This window comes from Miscanthus floridulus, chromosome 5, assembly GCF_019320115.1.
Source record: "Miscanthus floridulus cultivar M001 chromosome 5, ASM1932011v1, whole genome shotgun sequence".
NCBI classification, from domain to species: domain Eukaryota; kingdom Viridiplantae; phylum Streptophyta; class Magnoliopsida; order Poales; family Poaceae; genus Miscanthus; species Miscanthus floridulus.
Genome location: NC_089584.1, coordinates 88722487 through 88735916, shown reverse-complemented (window position 1 = coordinate 88735916; position 13430 = coordinate 88722487). Strand labels below are relative to the sequence as shown.

The following is a 13430-nucleotide window of genomic DNA, read 5'->3' as shown; positions in this document are numbered from 1 at the left end:
ATGTTAGGGATGTTTTGAGGCTTTCGAGAGCCTACTGGGCTTCCTTAGTCCAGACGAAGGCGTCCGTCCTTTTGAGGAGCTTGTAGAGCGGCATCCCCCATTCGCCGAGCCGAGAGATGAAGCGGCTTAGGGTAGCCAGGCAACTGGTGAGCCTCTGCACGCCCTTGACATTGCCTATGGGGCCCATGTTGGAGATGGTCGTGATCTTTTCGGGGTTGGCTTCGATGCCGCGCTCAGATACGATGTATCCAAGTAGTTTCCCCTTTGGAACCCCGAAAACACATTTTTCGGGATTCAGCTTGATGTTGAACCTTTGGAGGTTTGCGAACGTCGTGGCCAAGTTTGCGATCAGGTCACAAGCTTGAGCCGTTTTGACCACTATGTCATCAACATAGACAGCGATCATTGGTTTTGGCCGCTCGGCCCGATCGGGCTGGTCGAGCGGGTTGATTTGGTCGGCGAAACATTGCTGCATGCACCTTTGGCAAGTGGCGCTAGCGTTCTTCAGGCCGAAAGGCATGGTCATGTAGCAGTACGAACCATATGAGGTGATGAATGAGGTTGCGAGCTGATCGGACTCTTTCATCATGATCTGGTGATAGCCTGAGTAGGCATCTAGAAAGGAGAGGATTTCGCAACCTGAGGTGGAGTCAACTATCTGGTCTATGCGTGGTAATGGGAAATGATCCTTCGGGAATGCTTTGTTAAGTCCAGTATAATCGATGCACATTCTCCACTTCCTGGTCTTCTTTCTGACTAGGACAGGATTAGCGAGCCAGTCGGAATGGAAGACCTCCCTGATGAACCCGGCTGCCAGGAGTTTGGTGATTTCCTCACCTATGGCCCTACGCCTTTCATCGTCGAAGCGACATAGGTGTTGTTTGGTGGGCTCAGAGCCTGGGGCAAGGCATAGTGCATGCTCGGTGACCTCCCGAGGTATCCCTAGCATGTCAGATGGCTGCCATGCGAAGACAACATGATTATCACACAGGAAGTCGACGAGCTCACATTCCTATTTGGCCGAGAGCTGGGTCCTGATCCGAACTGTCTTGGTTGGGTTGGTGGGGTCGATTCCTACCATCTTGGTTTCTTCGAGCGGGCGGAAGGCTGACGAGGAAGTTGGTTGGTTATAGTCCGGGGCTGCCGGAGCCGATGACTCCCTGAGTCGTGGGAGTTTGGACGAGTTAACGACCGTAGTGGTGAGCTCATAGTGTTCACGGTCGCACGTAAAGGCATGTGAGAACGTGCTGCTCACAGTGATGATGTCGTTTGGTCCCAGCATCTTCAGCTTGAGGTAGGTGTAGTTGGGGATTTCCATGAATCTCGCGTAGCATGGCCACCCCAAGATGGCATGGTAGGACCCTGGAAAGTCCACCACCTCGAAGGTGAGGACCTCTGAGTGGAAGTTAGCTCGGCTGCCGAACGTGACGGGCAGATTGATCTGCCCGAGCGGGTATGCCTGTGCTCCCGGGATTACCCCGTGGAAGGGGGAGCCCGCCGAGTGGAGTTCCGATCGGGGGATGCACATAGCATCGAGGGTGTCGATGTATAGGATGTTGAGGCCACTACCGCCATCCATCAGCACCTTCGTAAGCCACTTCTTGCGGATAATGGGGTCTACGATGACTGGATAGCGTCCTGGTCTTGCGACGTGGGAGGGATGGTCCCTCTGATCGTAGGTGATCGGAGACTCCGACCAGCTGAGGAAGGAGGGGATGGCTGACTCGGCGGCGCATGCCTCTCGATAGCGAACCTTATGCTGTTGCTTGGTCCAGATGGCGTCGGATCCGCCAAAGATCATGATACATTCGTCAGCGTCAGGGAAGTCATCCACGTCTTTGCCTGTTGTACCTCCCTTCTTGGGTGCTACCTCTTTGTCGTCTCCCTCCTTTGGCCCGCTGGCCTATCGGAGGAAACGTTTGAGGAGTTCACACTCCTTGTAGGGGTGTTTGACAAGGTAGGCGTGGTTGGGGCATGGTCCATCCATGAGTTTGTTGAAGTGGTCAGGTAGTCCCTGATGGGGCTGCTTGACTGTGCAATCGGTCGCGGCGACCAACGGGGCACTGTCTGATCGACGCCGATCCTTTTTATTTTTCTTGCTCCTCTGCGTGGAGGGGCCCTCGTCCAGGTCCGTGCGTTTGGCTTTGACCTTGTCCCGGCCTCCGCTCAAGACCACTCCAACCGCCTCCTCACTGGAGGCGTGGTTGGTGGCTACATCAAGCAGGTCGCGGGTGGTACGGGGTTTCAAGTAGCCAAGCTTGTGGATAAGGGACTCGCAGTTCATCCCGAAGAGGAACGCGTTGATGACATCTGTGTCGACGATGTCAGGGAGGGAGTTGCATCATTGGGAGAACCTATGGATGTAATCCCGTAGGGACTCGCTGGGCTCTTGCTGACAGCTCTTGAGGTCCCAGGAGTTCCCCGATCGGACGTACGTCCCCTGGAAATTCCAAACAAAGACCCTCTTGAGGTCCGCCCAGTTGCGGATGCTATCGTGTGGAAGGAATTCGAGCCACGCCCGGACATGTTCCCTCATGCAAATGGGAAGATATTGAATGATGAAGAAGTCATCATTCACTCCTCCGGCCCGATAGGCGAGCCAGAAGTCTTCGAGCCAAATGCCTGGGTTTGTCTCCCCAGTGTATTTGGTGACATTGGTGGGCGGCCGAAAACACTTTCTAGGCACAAGGGGTTAATTGGGCTAACCATAGGTTTTGATTATTGCAAAGAAATTTGTAATTAGCCCAATTCACCCCCCCTCTTGGGCATCTTGATCCTTTCAGCCACACAAACTTATGCAACTAGTACTTCACACAACCAAGGGAGCTCCTACTCAATCTAGTAAGCAAAAGCACAAAGCCAACTAAACTTACTAGCAATACTCAATAACAAGGCTACATAAGCCAAATTAGAGAGCGCAAATTACTTAGCTACATAAACTAAGCAATGTGACTAACAAGGTTACTAAAACCATATTAGCCACTCAAGGAAGCTACTTCTTATGCTACACAAGCAAGAAGGCAACTAGCAAGCTACTAAAGCTAAACTAGTCACAAGAGTAACTACACAAGCACAATGTAAATGAAAGTAATACAAGCTTGTGTTTCACAGAAAGCAAACCATCGAGTAGATAATGAAGACAATGTTGACATGGTAATTTTCTCCCGAGGTTCACTAGGTTGCCACCAAGCTATGTCTCCATTGTGTTGACCGCTCACTTGGTGGTTCGGTAGCTAATTAGCATCACCCGCCAAGCCCGCACGTCAGGCACAGCAAGAACCTACCCCAAAAGCGAGGGTAGCTCAATGACACGCTCAATTAGAGATGCTCTTCGAGATCCCCATGGGGTGAGCACAATCCCCCTCACAAATCCTCCTCCGAAGCACCGCACAATCTTCTCATGTGCTTCAACAGAGTCACAAGCCACCAAGCCATCTAGGAGGTGGCAACCTCTAAGAGTAACAAGCACCACCGGCTTGCAACACGATCACCTATTTCCACTCGATGCAACTTTACGATGCAATCGTACTAGAATTACTCACTCACTCAATCGTATAAACACTATCAAGCAAGAGTGAGTTAGAGGGCTCCAAAGCACACCTACACAAGCCAATAAGGCTTAAGGGTGCTCAGCGACCGGCCCAAGGCCGGCCACGACTTCTATTTATAGCCCTAAGGGCTAAACTAGCCATTACCCCTTCACTAGGCATTTTGTGGGCTGATTGGACGCGCTGGCCATAGCGTCCGATAGCGCTACGCCATCCATGTGTCACTCTGCGTTCAACCAGAGCTGCTCGATCTCAATAATAACTTCACGCACCAACGGTAAATGATGACCGGACACACCAAACCCATGACCTAACACGCCCGAGCCATGTCATATTGCTCCTGCATGCACAGCCAACACCTGACCAGACACGCCTCGGCTCCATGACCTGACGCGCTACCGCCTAAGTCTGGTATTTCCAGAGAGCTCTTTGAGCCTCTATTTTGCGACCAAACCCGTCAGGTGAGTCACAATCGGACGTAGCACCTAAGTCTAGTCATTCACCGCCTGCCACATGTCAACGCTAAGCCCATGCCATTGCATCAGTGAACATTAGAGATGACCAGACGTGGCCCCTACGCGTTAGCTCACTCTTCGCGCCAGCGTCTGGTCACAAGACCAAGACCGCATGCTCTCAACTGCCACTTGACCGGATGATCAGGTCCTCCTGAGGCCAGTGTGGTTTTGGTAATTGAGTGACAACACTAGGTGGACTAATTGTGTTTATGTGAGATACATAGGTGATTAGTCCACAAGTACATGTGTGTGAGCAACATATGCCGTGAAGGTGAAAATGGTTTGGAGATGCTGCAAAGTTCACACATGTGATGATGAAGGAGCTCATTGCAAATGAGACATGCCATTGAGTCATGTGATCAAGGTGGAGAAGATGAAGACATGACTTGGCTTGATGGACCAGTTGCAAGCATGAAGGGCAAGTTGGAGGCTTTGGAGCGATGGACCGCGTGGCAATGAAGCTTGAGCAAGACTTGGCGCCGATGGACGAAGGCAATGGTGAAAAGTAAGTGAAGTCAAGATTGATGAACCAATATGATCACGTGATGATATGAAGTGGATCATATCATTGTTGATCATATTGGTGCATGTGTTGCATCGACATTCGAGGAGGTGAAATGGAATGTGCAAGGCAAAGGTATAACCTAGGGCATTTCATTTCACCAGTCATAAGTGTGTAGAGAAGTTGATGATCAGGTTTAGGATAGATGGCCATACTATCAAGAGGGGCAAACTTGTTTGCATATCGGTCATCTAAGTGCCACTCGAGTGATCTAACTTTGCATCGTTGCTAGGATTGAGTGGCGCAGCAAGTTGAGTGGCTAATCCTTTGGAAAAGGTTTGTGAAAATGCTAACACACATACACATGGTGGTGTACATATGGTGGTGTTGGCACATTTACAAAGGAGATGAAGTTGGAGTTGATGTGGACCAACTCGGCGAAGGAACGGAGGCAAGGGTTCGAACTCCACCGGCGGACAGTCCGACGGTGCCACCGGTGCCCTATATAGAAAAGACATGGTCTCATAGAGTGGACCGGACGCTAGTCACGTGGTGACCGGACGCTGGGGTCCTGTGTCCGGTCAGTGGCTACAGAGAGCGTGCAGGCGTCGGTCTTTGACCAGACACTGGCGCTGGAAGTGACCGGATGCTGACAGGGTGTGTCCGGTCATGCTGACGTATGGTGACATAGGTGACACAAAAAAGTTGGAGAAGGACCGGACGCTGATGCTACATCCGATCGTGACCGACCGGACGCATCCGGTTACGACTGGTACCTTACTGGAAACGACCGGACACTAGGGTTGCTACGTCCGGTCAGTTGGAGCAGCTGCGTCCGGTCAGTTAGAGCAGCTGCACTCGGTCATCACTTGACTGTTGAGGTCAAGCAACTGAGGTTGAACGGAGGCAACACGTGGCGAGCATCCATTGACCGAACGCTGTGGTCCAGCATCTGGTCGATCTGACCAGAGCGTCCGGTCAACCCAAAAAACACCCAGTGAAGGGGTAACGGCTAGTTTAGCCCATGGAGCTATAAATAGAAGGTGGTCTCAGCCATGGCAGGTGTTGAGCACCTCGAGGGACTTTGTCTCCATGCTTGAGAGTGCTTGGGAGCCCTCCATCTCACATATGCTTGATAGTAATCATCCGATTGTGTGAGAGAGCGATTCTAGTGCAATTGCATCATGAGGTTGCATCGAGTGGCACTAGGTGATCGAGTTGCAAACCAGTGGTGTTTGTTACTCTTAGAGGTTGCCACCTCCTAGACGGCTTGGTGGTGGTCTCCGTCAAAGCCCGCAAGAAGCTTGTGCGGTGCTCTAGAGAAGAGCTTTGTAAGGGGCACTATGCTCGCCCCGCAGGAGCTACGAAGAGCAACTCTAGTAAAGCGTGTCATTGAGCTACCATCACTTTTGGGGTAGGTTCTTGCGGTGCCCGACATGCGGGCTTGGCGGGTGATGCCAATTAGCCATCGAACCACCAAGTGAGTGGTCGACACAACGGGGACTAGCGTGTTGCAAGCACGTGAACCTTGGGAGAAAAATCACCGTGTCAACCTTGTTCTTCCTGTTGGTTTGCAATCTCCTTTCACAAGCTTGTGTTTATATTTCATATACATTGTGCTTGTGTAGTTGCTCTTGTAATTAGTTAGCTTGTGTAGCTTACTAGTTACCTTCTTGCTTGTGTACCATAGAAGTAGCTCCCTTGCATGGCTAATTTAGTTTGTGTAACCTTGTTAGTCGCATTACTTAGTTTGTGTAGCTAAGTAATTGCGCTCTCTAATTTGACATTGGTTGCCTTGTTATTGAGCATTACTAGTGAGCTTAGGTGGCTTTGTGCTTTTGTTTACTAGCTTGTGTAGGAGCTCCCTTGTTGCTTGAAGTACTAGTGGCATAGGTTTGTGTGACCTTGCTTCTAGAATTGGTTAGGTGAGCTCTAGCTAGCCCGACACCTTTGTTGCTTAATTAGTACCTTTGGAAGGTGCTAGAGAACATAAATAAAGGGGTGTAGTCTTGGATAGACCGATAGTTTTAATTCCGCACTTGTTTTGGTTAGCCGACGCGATTAATTTTAGAAAGGACTATTCACCCCCCCCCTCTAGTCCGCTATCTCGACCTATCCTAGCGTTTGGTCACTCATAGTGACACTTTCTCTCCTCTGTTTCTTCGCTGAGTTGATCCACAACAACTCTAATCACTTCTCCTTTGTAAATATGCTAACACCACCAAGTGATCACCACCTTGTGCACTTATGTTAGCTTTTCACAAATATTTTTTCAAAGGATTAGCACTCTTTTCTCAACGCCACTCTATCCTAACATGTATGCAAAGTTAGATCGCTCAAGTGACACTAGATAACTGATATGCAAACAAGTTTGCTCCTCTTAATAGTATGGCCATCTATCCTAAACCCAGTCATCAACCTCTCTACACGCCTATGACCGGTGAAATAAAATGCCCTAGGTTATACCTTTGCCTTGCGCATTCTATTTCATCTCCTTTGATGTCGATGCAACACATGCACCAACCAATCACCAAATGATATGATCCTCATCATGTGACCGTATTGGTTCATCGATCTTGACATCATTTGCTCTTCACCGTTGCTTCGGTCCATAGGTGCCAAGTCATCACTCAACTTGCCCTTCACACTTGCAACCGGTCCGTCGAGCCAAGTCTTGTCTTAATCTTTTTCACCTTAGTCACATGACTCAATGTCATATCTCATATGCAATGAGCTCCTTCATCACATGTGTGAGCCTTGCAATAAATCCAAGCCATCTTCACTGTCATGGCATGAGTTGCTCATACAAGTACCTATGGACTAATCAACTGTGTATCTCATATTAAACATAATTAGTCCACCTAAGGTTGTCACTCAATTACCAAAACTAAACAAGAACCTTTCAGAGTGATATGCAAAATATTGTTTGACAGATGAAGTTGAATTTGAGTCAAGGTCTTATGACTTTTTCTCTTCTCCTCATCGGTCCAAGACTTGAAATTTTTGTTACTGAATTTATCAAGAGCATCACCTACTTCAGCCTGTGTAAGAATAGCCATCATCTTGACTTGCCATAGAGCAAACCTTGTGTCGCAATCCAGTAGTGGAAGATCATACTTCATGGATATGGTGAAGAAATAATATGAGTGACCAGAAGAAAATATAATCTGTAGAAATCTAGGTACGTTACTCTGTGTAACCCTAGCAGAACCCTGCAGCCTGGTACACAATAAATGAACTAAAGAAAGTTTCTGGTAGCCTTCACGTGTGCACTAGCAAATTTCACTTTTTTCTTCACAACCACAAGCAAATATGCAAATGCAGCGGCAGCAGATGGAGCCTTCGATTCGCGTGCATGTAGGCTCTCCACCTAAATGCAGTGGTAAAGTTTAGAATATCACTCTCGGGTGTCACGCGAGAGGTTTAATAGTAATAATAAAACAAACTATAAAAGTCTTCGATACTAGGTGAGATAAAATTTATTAAATTTAATTAATTCATTATTATTATATATACTGTAGCTTTATTGTTGCACAACATTATCCATTCATAGACTAACTATGTTTAAAAATTTATCTTGCAAATTAGTCGCAATATGTGTAATTAGTTATTTTTAATCTATATTTAATATTTTATACATATGTCCAAACATCCGATAAAATAAGGACTAAACTATATGGAAGGTGTCACACCAGTGGCTTGAACCAGAGCAGCAGTAGACGGAGAATCTTCGGCCTTGTTCGCTTCTCTTGTAATTCGTCTTTTTCAGCTTATTTTTTCAACTGGAACAGTGTTTTTCTCTCACAACAAATTAGTCGGAGCAGTATTTTGGCTTGTTTTTTCAGCGAAGCGAACGGGGCCAATTTTTCTCCACCTGGACCTAGACGGACATCACGGGATAGCAGCTTTTTCTAGATTGGAAATCGATCTGTAGACGGACAACAACTTCTCCTCGGTCTGACAAGCCACCAAACGATCTCGAAAGCCATCGAGAGGAACCCGACGACTTCCAGTAGCGATGCGACGGCGGCCGGATGGACAAGAAATAAACCCCTAATTGCCCAAAACAAGCCATACCGGATTGCCCAGCGATTCGAGAATCAATGCCCCTAGCTGGGTATCCCGAAAACACACATTTCGCTTGTACCCCAGGCACAAGCAAGACCAACCCATCACCCTCCTATCATGGGGTCCAGGTCCCCGTCCAAACTTGGACTCCAAGCCCCCGCTTCTAAGTCTCAGACTTAGTTCGGTGCAAGGACCTCCACCATCCCTGCCTCCAATCAGTCAGTCCAGAAAGAGCCAGAACTCACGACAAGGGAGCAACAAGTCTTCCCTGCGCTCATACCCAAGTATGTGCTCGGGATAATAAATCTGTGACTTGCCTCGAGACTTATGCAACGACCGGTCCTTAACCGACACAGACAAGGAAAAATGTAACCAAACTATGCCCTATTGGCCGTAGGACACAACCTCTTACACCCACCAGTACCTAAACCATATCCCTACCCGGTCACCACTTTTTCTTTCCACCATTTTATCATGAGTAATCATAATTATCACCTATTGCGAGTAACGACAGGTTACTCACGCTACTAAAATCCTGAGCATAGCAGCTACTCAACCTATACTAGTAGGACTCATAGGTAGATATATTTATGCAGGTAGTTTCCATAAAATTCCTGTAACTTAAATGCACATCATATATATTCAGTGATTATTTAAAATAAGGGTTATGCACCGGGGCTTGCCTTGGGCAGGCGGTGGGTTAGCAAAGTCAGCACCAAAAGGCTCTAGGGCTCCCTCCTGCACAAGGATCACCTCCTCGTACTCCTCAATGACCTCTTCGTAATCTTGTTCGTCCACGGGCACGAACTCTATCAACTCGTAATCTACATGCATGAAATAATGATGCAACACTTAGTAATATGGCAACAGCAGCTCTTAAAATAAAATACATCTATCAAGTTACTAAGCTAGTCCTACTGACTAAGGTGCTAAGTTACCTATTATTACCACTAACAAGTATGAAGCATGACATATATTATCTTAGCAACTAAAGGTATTCTTACTCTTAATACCAATTTACTCTATATATGATAAAACAAGGGTACTAGCTATTCTATTTATCAACCCACTCTAGTGCTACAGAAATTACAGTGAGTACATGATCTAATAAACCTACTGTACAAATTTCATGACTAAATCTATCATTCTAGAGCAGAAGTTCCTGTTGCTCAACGTGACTGATGAGCAGAAGGTGTGTTTTGCAGCGCAGCAGTTGTTGGGGTCCGTGAGTGCATGGTGGGATACCTTCAATGCCATGCAACAGCTAGATCACCGCAGCATTCAGGTCATTTTATATTCCTACTGGTGTCCTCAACAGAAAGCTGACTGAGTTTCTGGACCTTCAGCAAGGTAGTTTGTCAGTGATGGATTACGTCAATAAGTTCAATCACTTGTCCCAATATGCTGGAACTCATGTGGACATAGACAAGAAGAAGAGGGACTGCTTCTATCGCGGCCTCTCTTGTAGTCTTTAGGAGAAATTGTATACTGGAAACTATCAGACCTTTAGGGCAATGATGAATGTTGTCATCACCATGGAGGGCTTGCAGCGGGATTCCCAGGCAGAGTGGAAGAGGAAGCAGGTGACTATGGGGTGTTCTAGCCACCCCCATACTCAGAAGGTTCAGGTTGTTTGATGGGTGCCCTATCAATCATCAGGCAGGCATTTGTTTCGGCAGCCCCAGCATACTTCTCAGACTTCTTCCACGCTGTACCGTGCACCCACTTAGTAGGTGCAACCCTAGCAGCCTTAGGGATAGCAGGTCCCACCTCGCTAAGGATTGGGGAACAAGCCTGGCGCTTGTTTCAAATGTGGCAAGGATGGCCACTATGCCCGAGAGTGTCCTCAGAACTAGCCAGCCTAGTCTGCTCAACCATTGGCTAACTCTAGGCTAGTCAGGCGGACAATGATGAAGAAGAAAGTGCCAGCTAGCCAATTTGGACAGTTTTACGAACACTAATTATGTAGCCAAGAAGTATGTTGAGATGTATTTTGATCGGATTATGACCCTACACGGAGTTCCCCTTACTATCATCTCTGATAGAGGGTCAGTTTTTGTCTCTCATTTTTGGGAGCAACTACATCAATGTCTTGGTACTCGTCTCCTCAGAAGCTCGGCCTATCATCCACAAACTGATGGTCAAACTAAAAGGGTGAATCAGGTGCTCGAGGATATGTTGAGAGCTTGTGCCATTTTTTTTCCTGGGAAGTGGGATGGATGCCTGAAGTTAGCTAAATTTTCTTACAATAATAGCTACCAAGAGAGCATCCGCATGGCACCATTTGAAGCTCTATATGGCAAGAAGTGTAGGACACCACTCAACTAGGTTGAAGTGGGAGACCGTGGATACTTTGGGCTAGATTTCATCAAATAGGATAGAGTGCAAGTCGTAATTATTCAGAGTCATTTGAAGGCAACTCAGAGCCGATAGAAAGCCTATACGGACAAGCGAAGAAGGCCCTTGCAGTTTGCAGTTGGAGATTATGTGTATCTCAAGGTGTCTCCTATGAGAGGGGTGCATTGGTTTGGTATACATGGCAAGCTAGCCCCTCAATATGTGGGTCCTTACCAGGTTTTGGCATAGTGTGGCCCAGTTGCTTATCGTCTCCAGCTTCCCGATATTTTATCTGTGGTACACAATGTGTTTCATGTATTGCAATTGAAGAAATGTTTGCGGGTTCCTGATGAAGCTGTAGAAATTGAAGGACTTTCACTCTAGCCTGATTTGACTTATGTTGAGCACCCTATCAAGAGTGACAAGGAACAATGTGGTAAAATTCTACAAGGTAGAGTGGCAGAATCATTCAGAGGATGAGGCCACGTGAGAACAAGAGAGCTATATATTGAAGCATTACCCCTACCTTCTCTCTAGTTCTGATGAGTAGTTATTACGTTGACATGTACTTTCTATCTCCTTCCCACGCTAGGCACATGAAATCTCGGGTCAAGATTTTGTTTTAGGGGAGTAGATTTGTAACACCCTCGGTGTTACACTGTATAGTCATTTGCTAAAACACTGCATAAGCATCATACTTATGTGTAAATGTGTGTAATATAGGGTGTAAAGCAATATATGGAACTTGAAACATTCATCGGAAACACGAAACGAATGTTATATTCCATGTCACGTTGTATCACTTAGTGTTCTAAACAAATTTTTATTGAACGAGAATGCTATAGAATGCCCATACGAAACTTTGATTAAGTTTGTAGTACAAACTTCGTAAGTCAGAAAATGGATTGACGAAGCGACGTTTGGGAATTTTTATAGGAGAATCGGGTTAAGTAGTGGCATTGTTTTAGGATTTGTTTTAGTAGTTTGATGTACCATCTCGAGCGTTAAATAGTTCGTTTAGCAATTGGATCATCAAGTTGGATTTTTGAGTAGCTTTAAAAATCATGCATGGCATGTTTTGGTCGGTGTCAGCGTCTGGACGCGGTCGCTGTCTCGGTTCGGCTTGGCATCGCGGCTCTGGCTTTGCCTAGTCGTGCACCCGCCCCACCGCTGTCACGCCCTGATGCTCGCACCCGCACCACCACTACCGTGCTCGTGCAAGCACCCACACACACACACGCACAGCCACGCGGACCCACACCGCCATTGTCGCGCACTGGCCGCTAGGCCACCACCGCCGTCGCCGTGGGTCCGCTGCTCTGGCCAGCCGCTTTGCCATGTCGCTGACCCCACGCATCGTGCCACTACGCTGCTGTTAGCCATGGCCATTTGCGCGAAGTCACTGCGTGCGCCCTGCCACCGCCGTCGCATCTGCCTGGCCGCTCTATCGCCTCGCGCCCGCCTAGAGATACCATGCACACGTGGCCACATTTGGCATTGTCTGCACGTCGCCTTGCCTCGCCTGCCTTGCCATCACATCGGCGCTCGACGACGCTGCGCTGCTGCCTCCTCTGGCCGAAGCCATGTCACTACGGCGCACTGGGCCGAGCCGCCATCGGCAGTTTGCGAATTATGGCTGTGCGGCCCATCGTCCTGAGCACGTTGGCCGTTTCCTCATCACCCTATAACCTGTCGTTACTCACAATAGGTCATAATTATTACCTATTGTGAGTAACGACAGGTTACTCACGCTACCAAAATCCTGAGCATAGCAGCTACTCGACCTATACTAGTAGGACTCATAGATAGATATATTTATACAGGTAGTTTTCATAAAATGTCTGTAACGTAAATGCACATCATATATATTTAGTGATCATTTAAAATAAGGGTTATGCATCGGGGCTTGCCTTGGACTGGCGGTGGGTCAGCAAAGTCAGCACCAAAAGGCTCCGGGGCTCCCTCCTACACAAGGATCTCCTCCTCGTACTCCTCAATGACCTCTTCGTAATCATGTTCGTCCACGGGCACGAACTCTACCAACTCGTGATCTACATGCATGAAATGATGATGCAATACTTAGTAATATGGCAACAACAACTCTTAAAATAAAATACATCTATCTAGTTACTAAGCTAGTCCTACCGACTAAGGTGCTAAGTTACCTACTGTTTCCATGGCAGGACGTGGCTATCAATCGGTGCACAACACGTACGGCTACAGGGTGATGGGGAAACAGCCAACGTGCTCAGGATGGTGGGCCGCACGGCCATAATTCGTAAACTGCCGACAGTGGCTCGGCCCAACGCGTTGTAGTGACATGGCTTTGGTCAGAGGAGGCAGCAGCGCAGCGTCGTCGAGCGCCGACACGACGACAAGGCATGCGAGGCAAGGCGATGTGAGGGCAATGCCAAATGTGGCCACGTGCGCACGGTACCACCAGGCGGGCACGAGGTGGCA

At 47.9% G+C, this 13430-nt stretch overlaps 1 protein-coding gene across 1 annotated transcript; it reads right to left on the bottom strand.

The window, feature by feature from the left end:
- Positions 1–1012: 1012 nt before the first annotated feature.
- Positions 1013–1801, bottom strand: LOC136454896 (uncharacterized). Its single transcript, XM_066455143.1, has one exon. The coding sequence runs from the start codon at positions 1799–1801 to the stop codon at positions 1013–1015; it is 789 nt and encodes a 262-aa protein (XP_066311240.1).
- Between the last annotated feature and the right edge of the window lie 11629 nt (positions 1802–13430).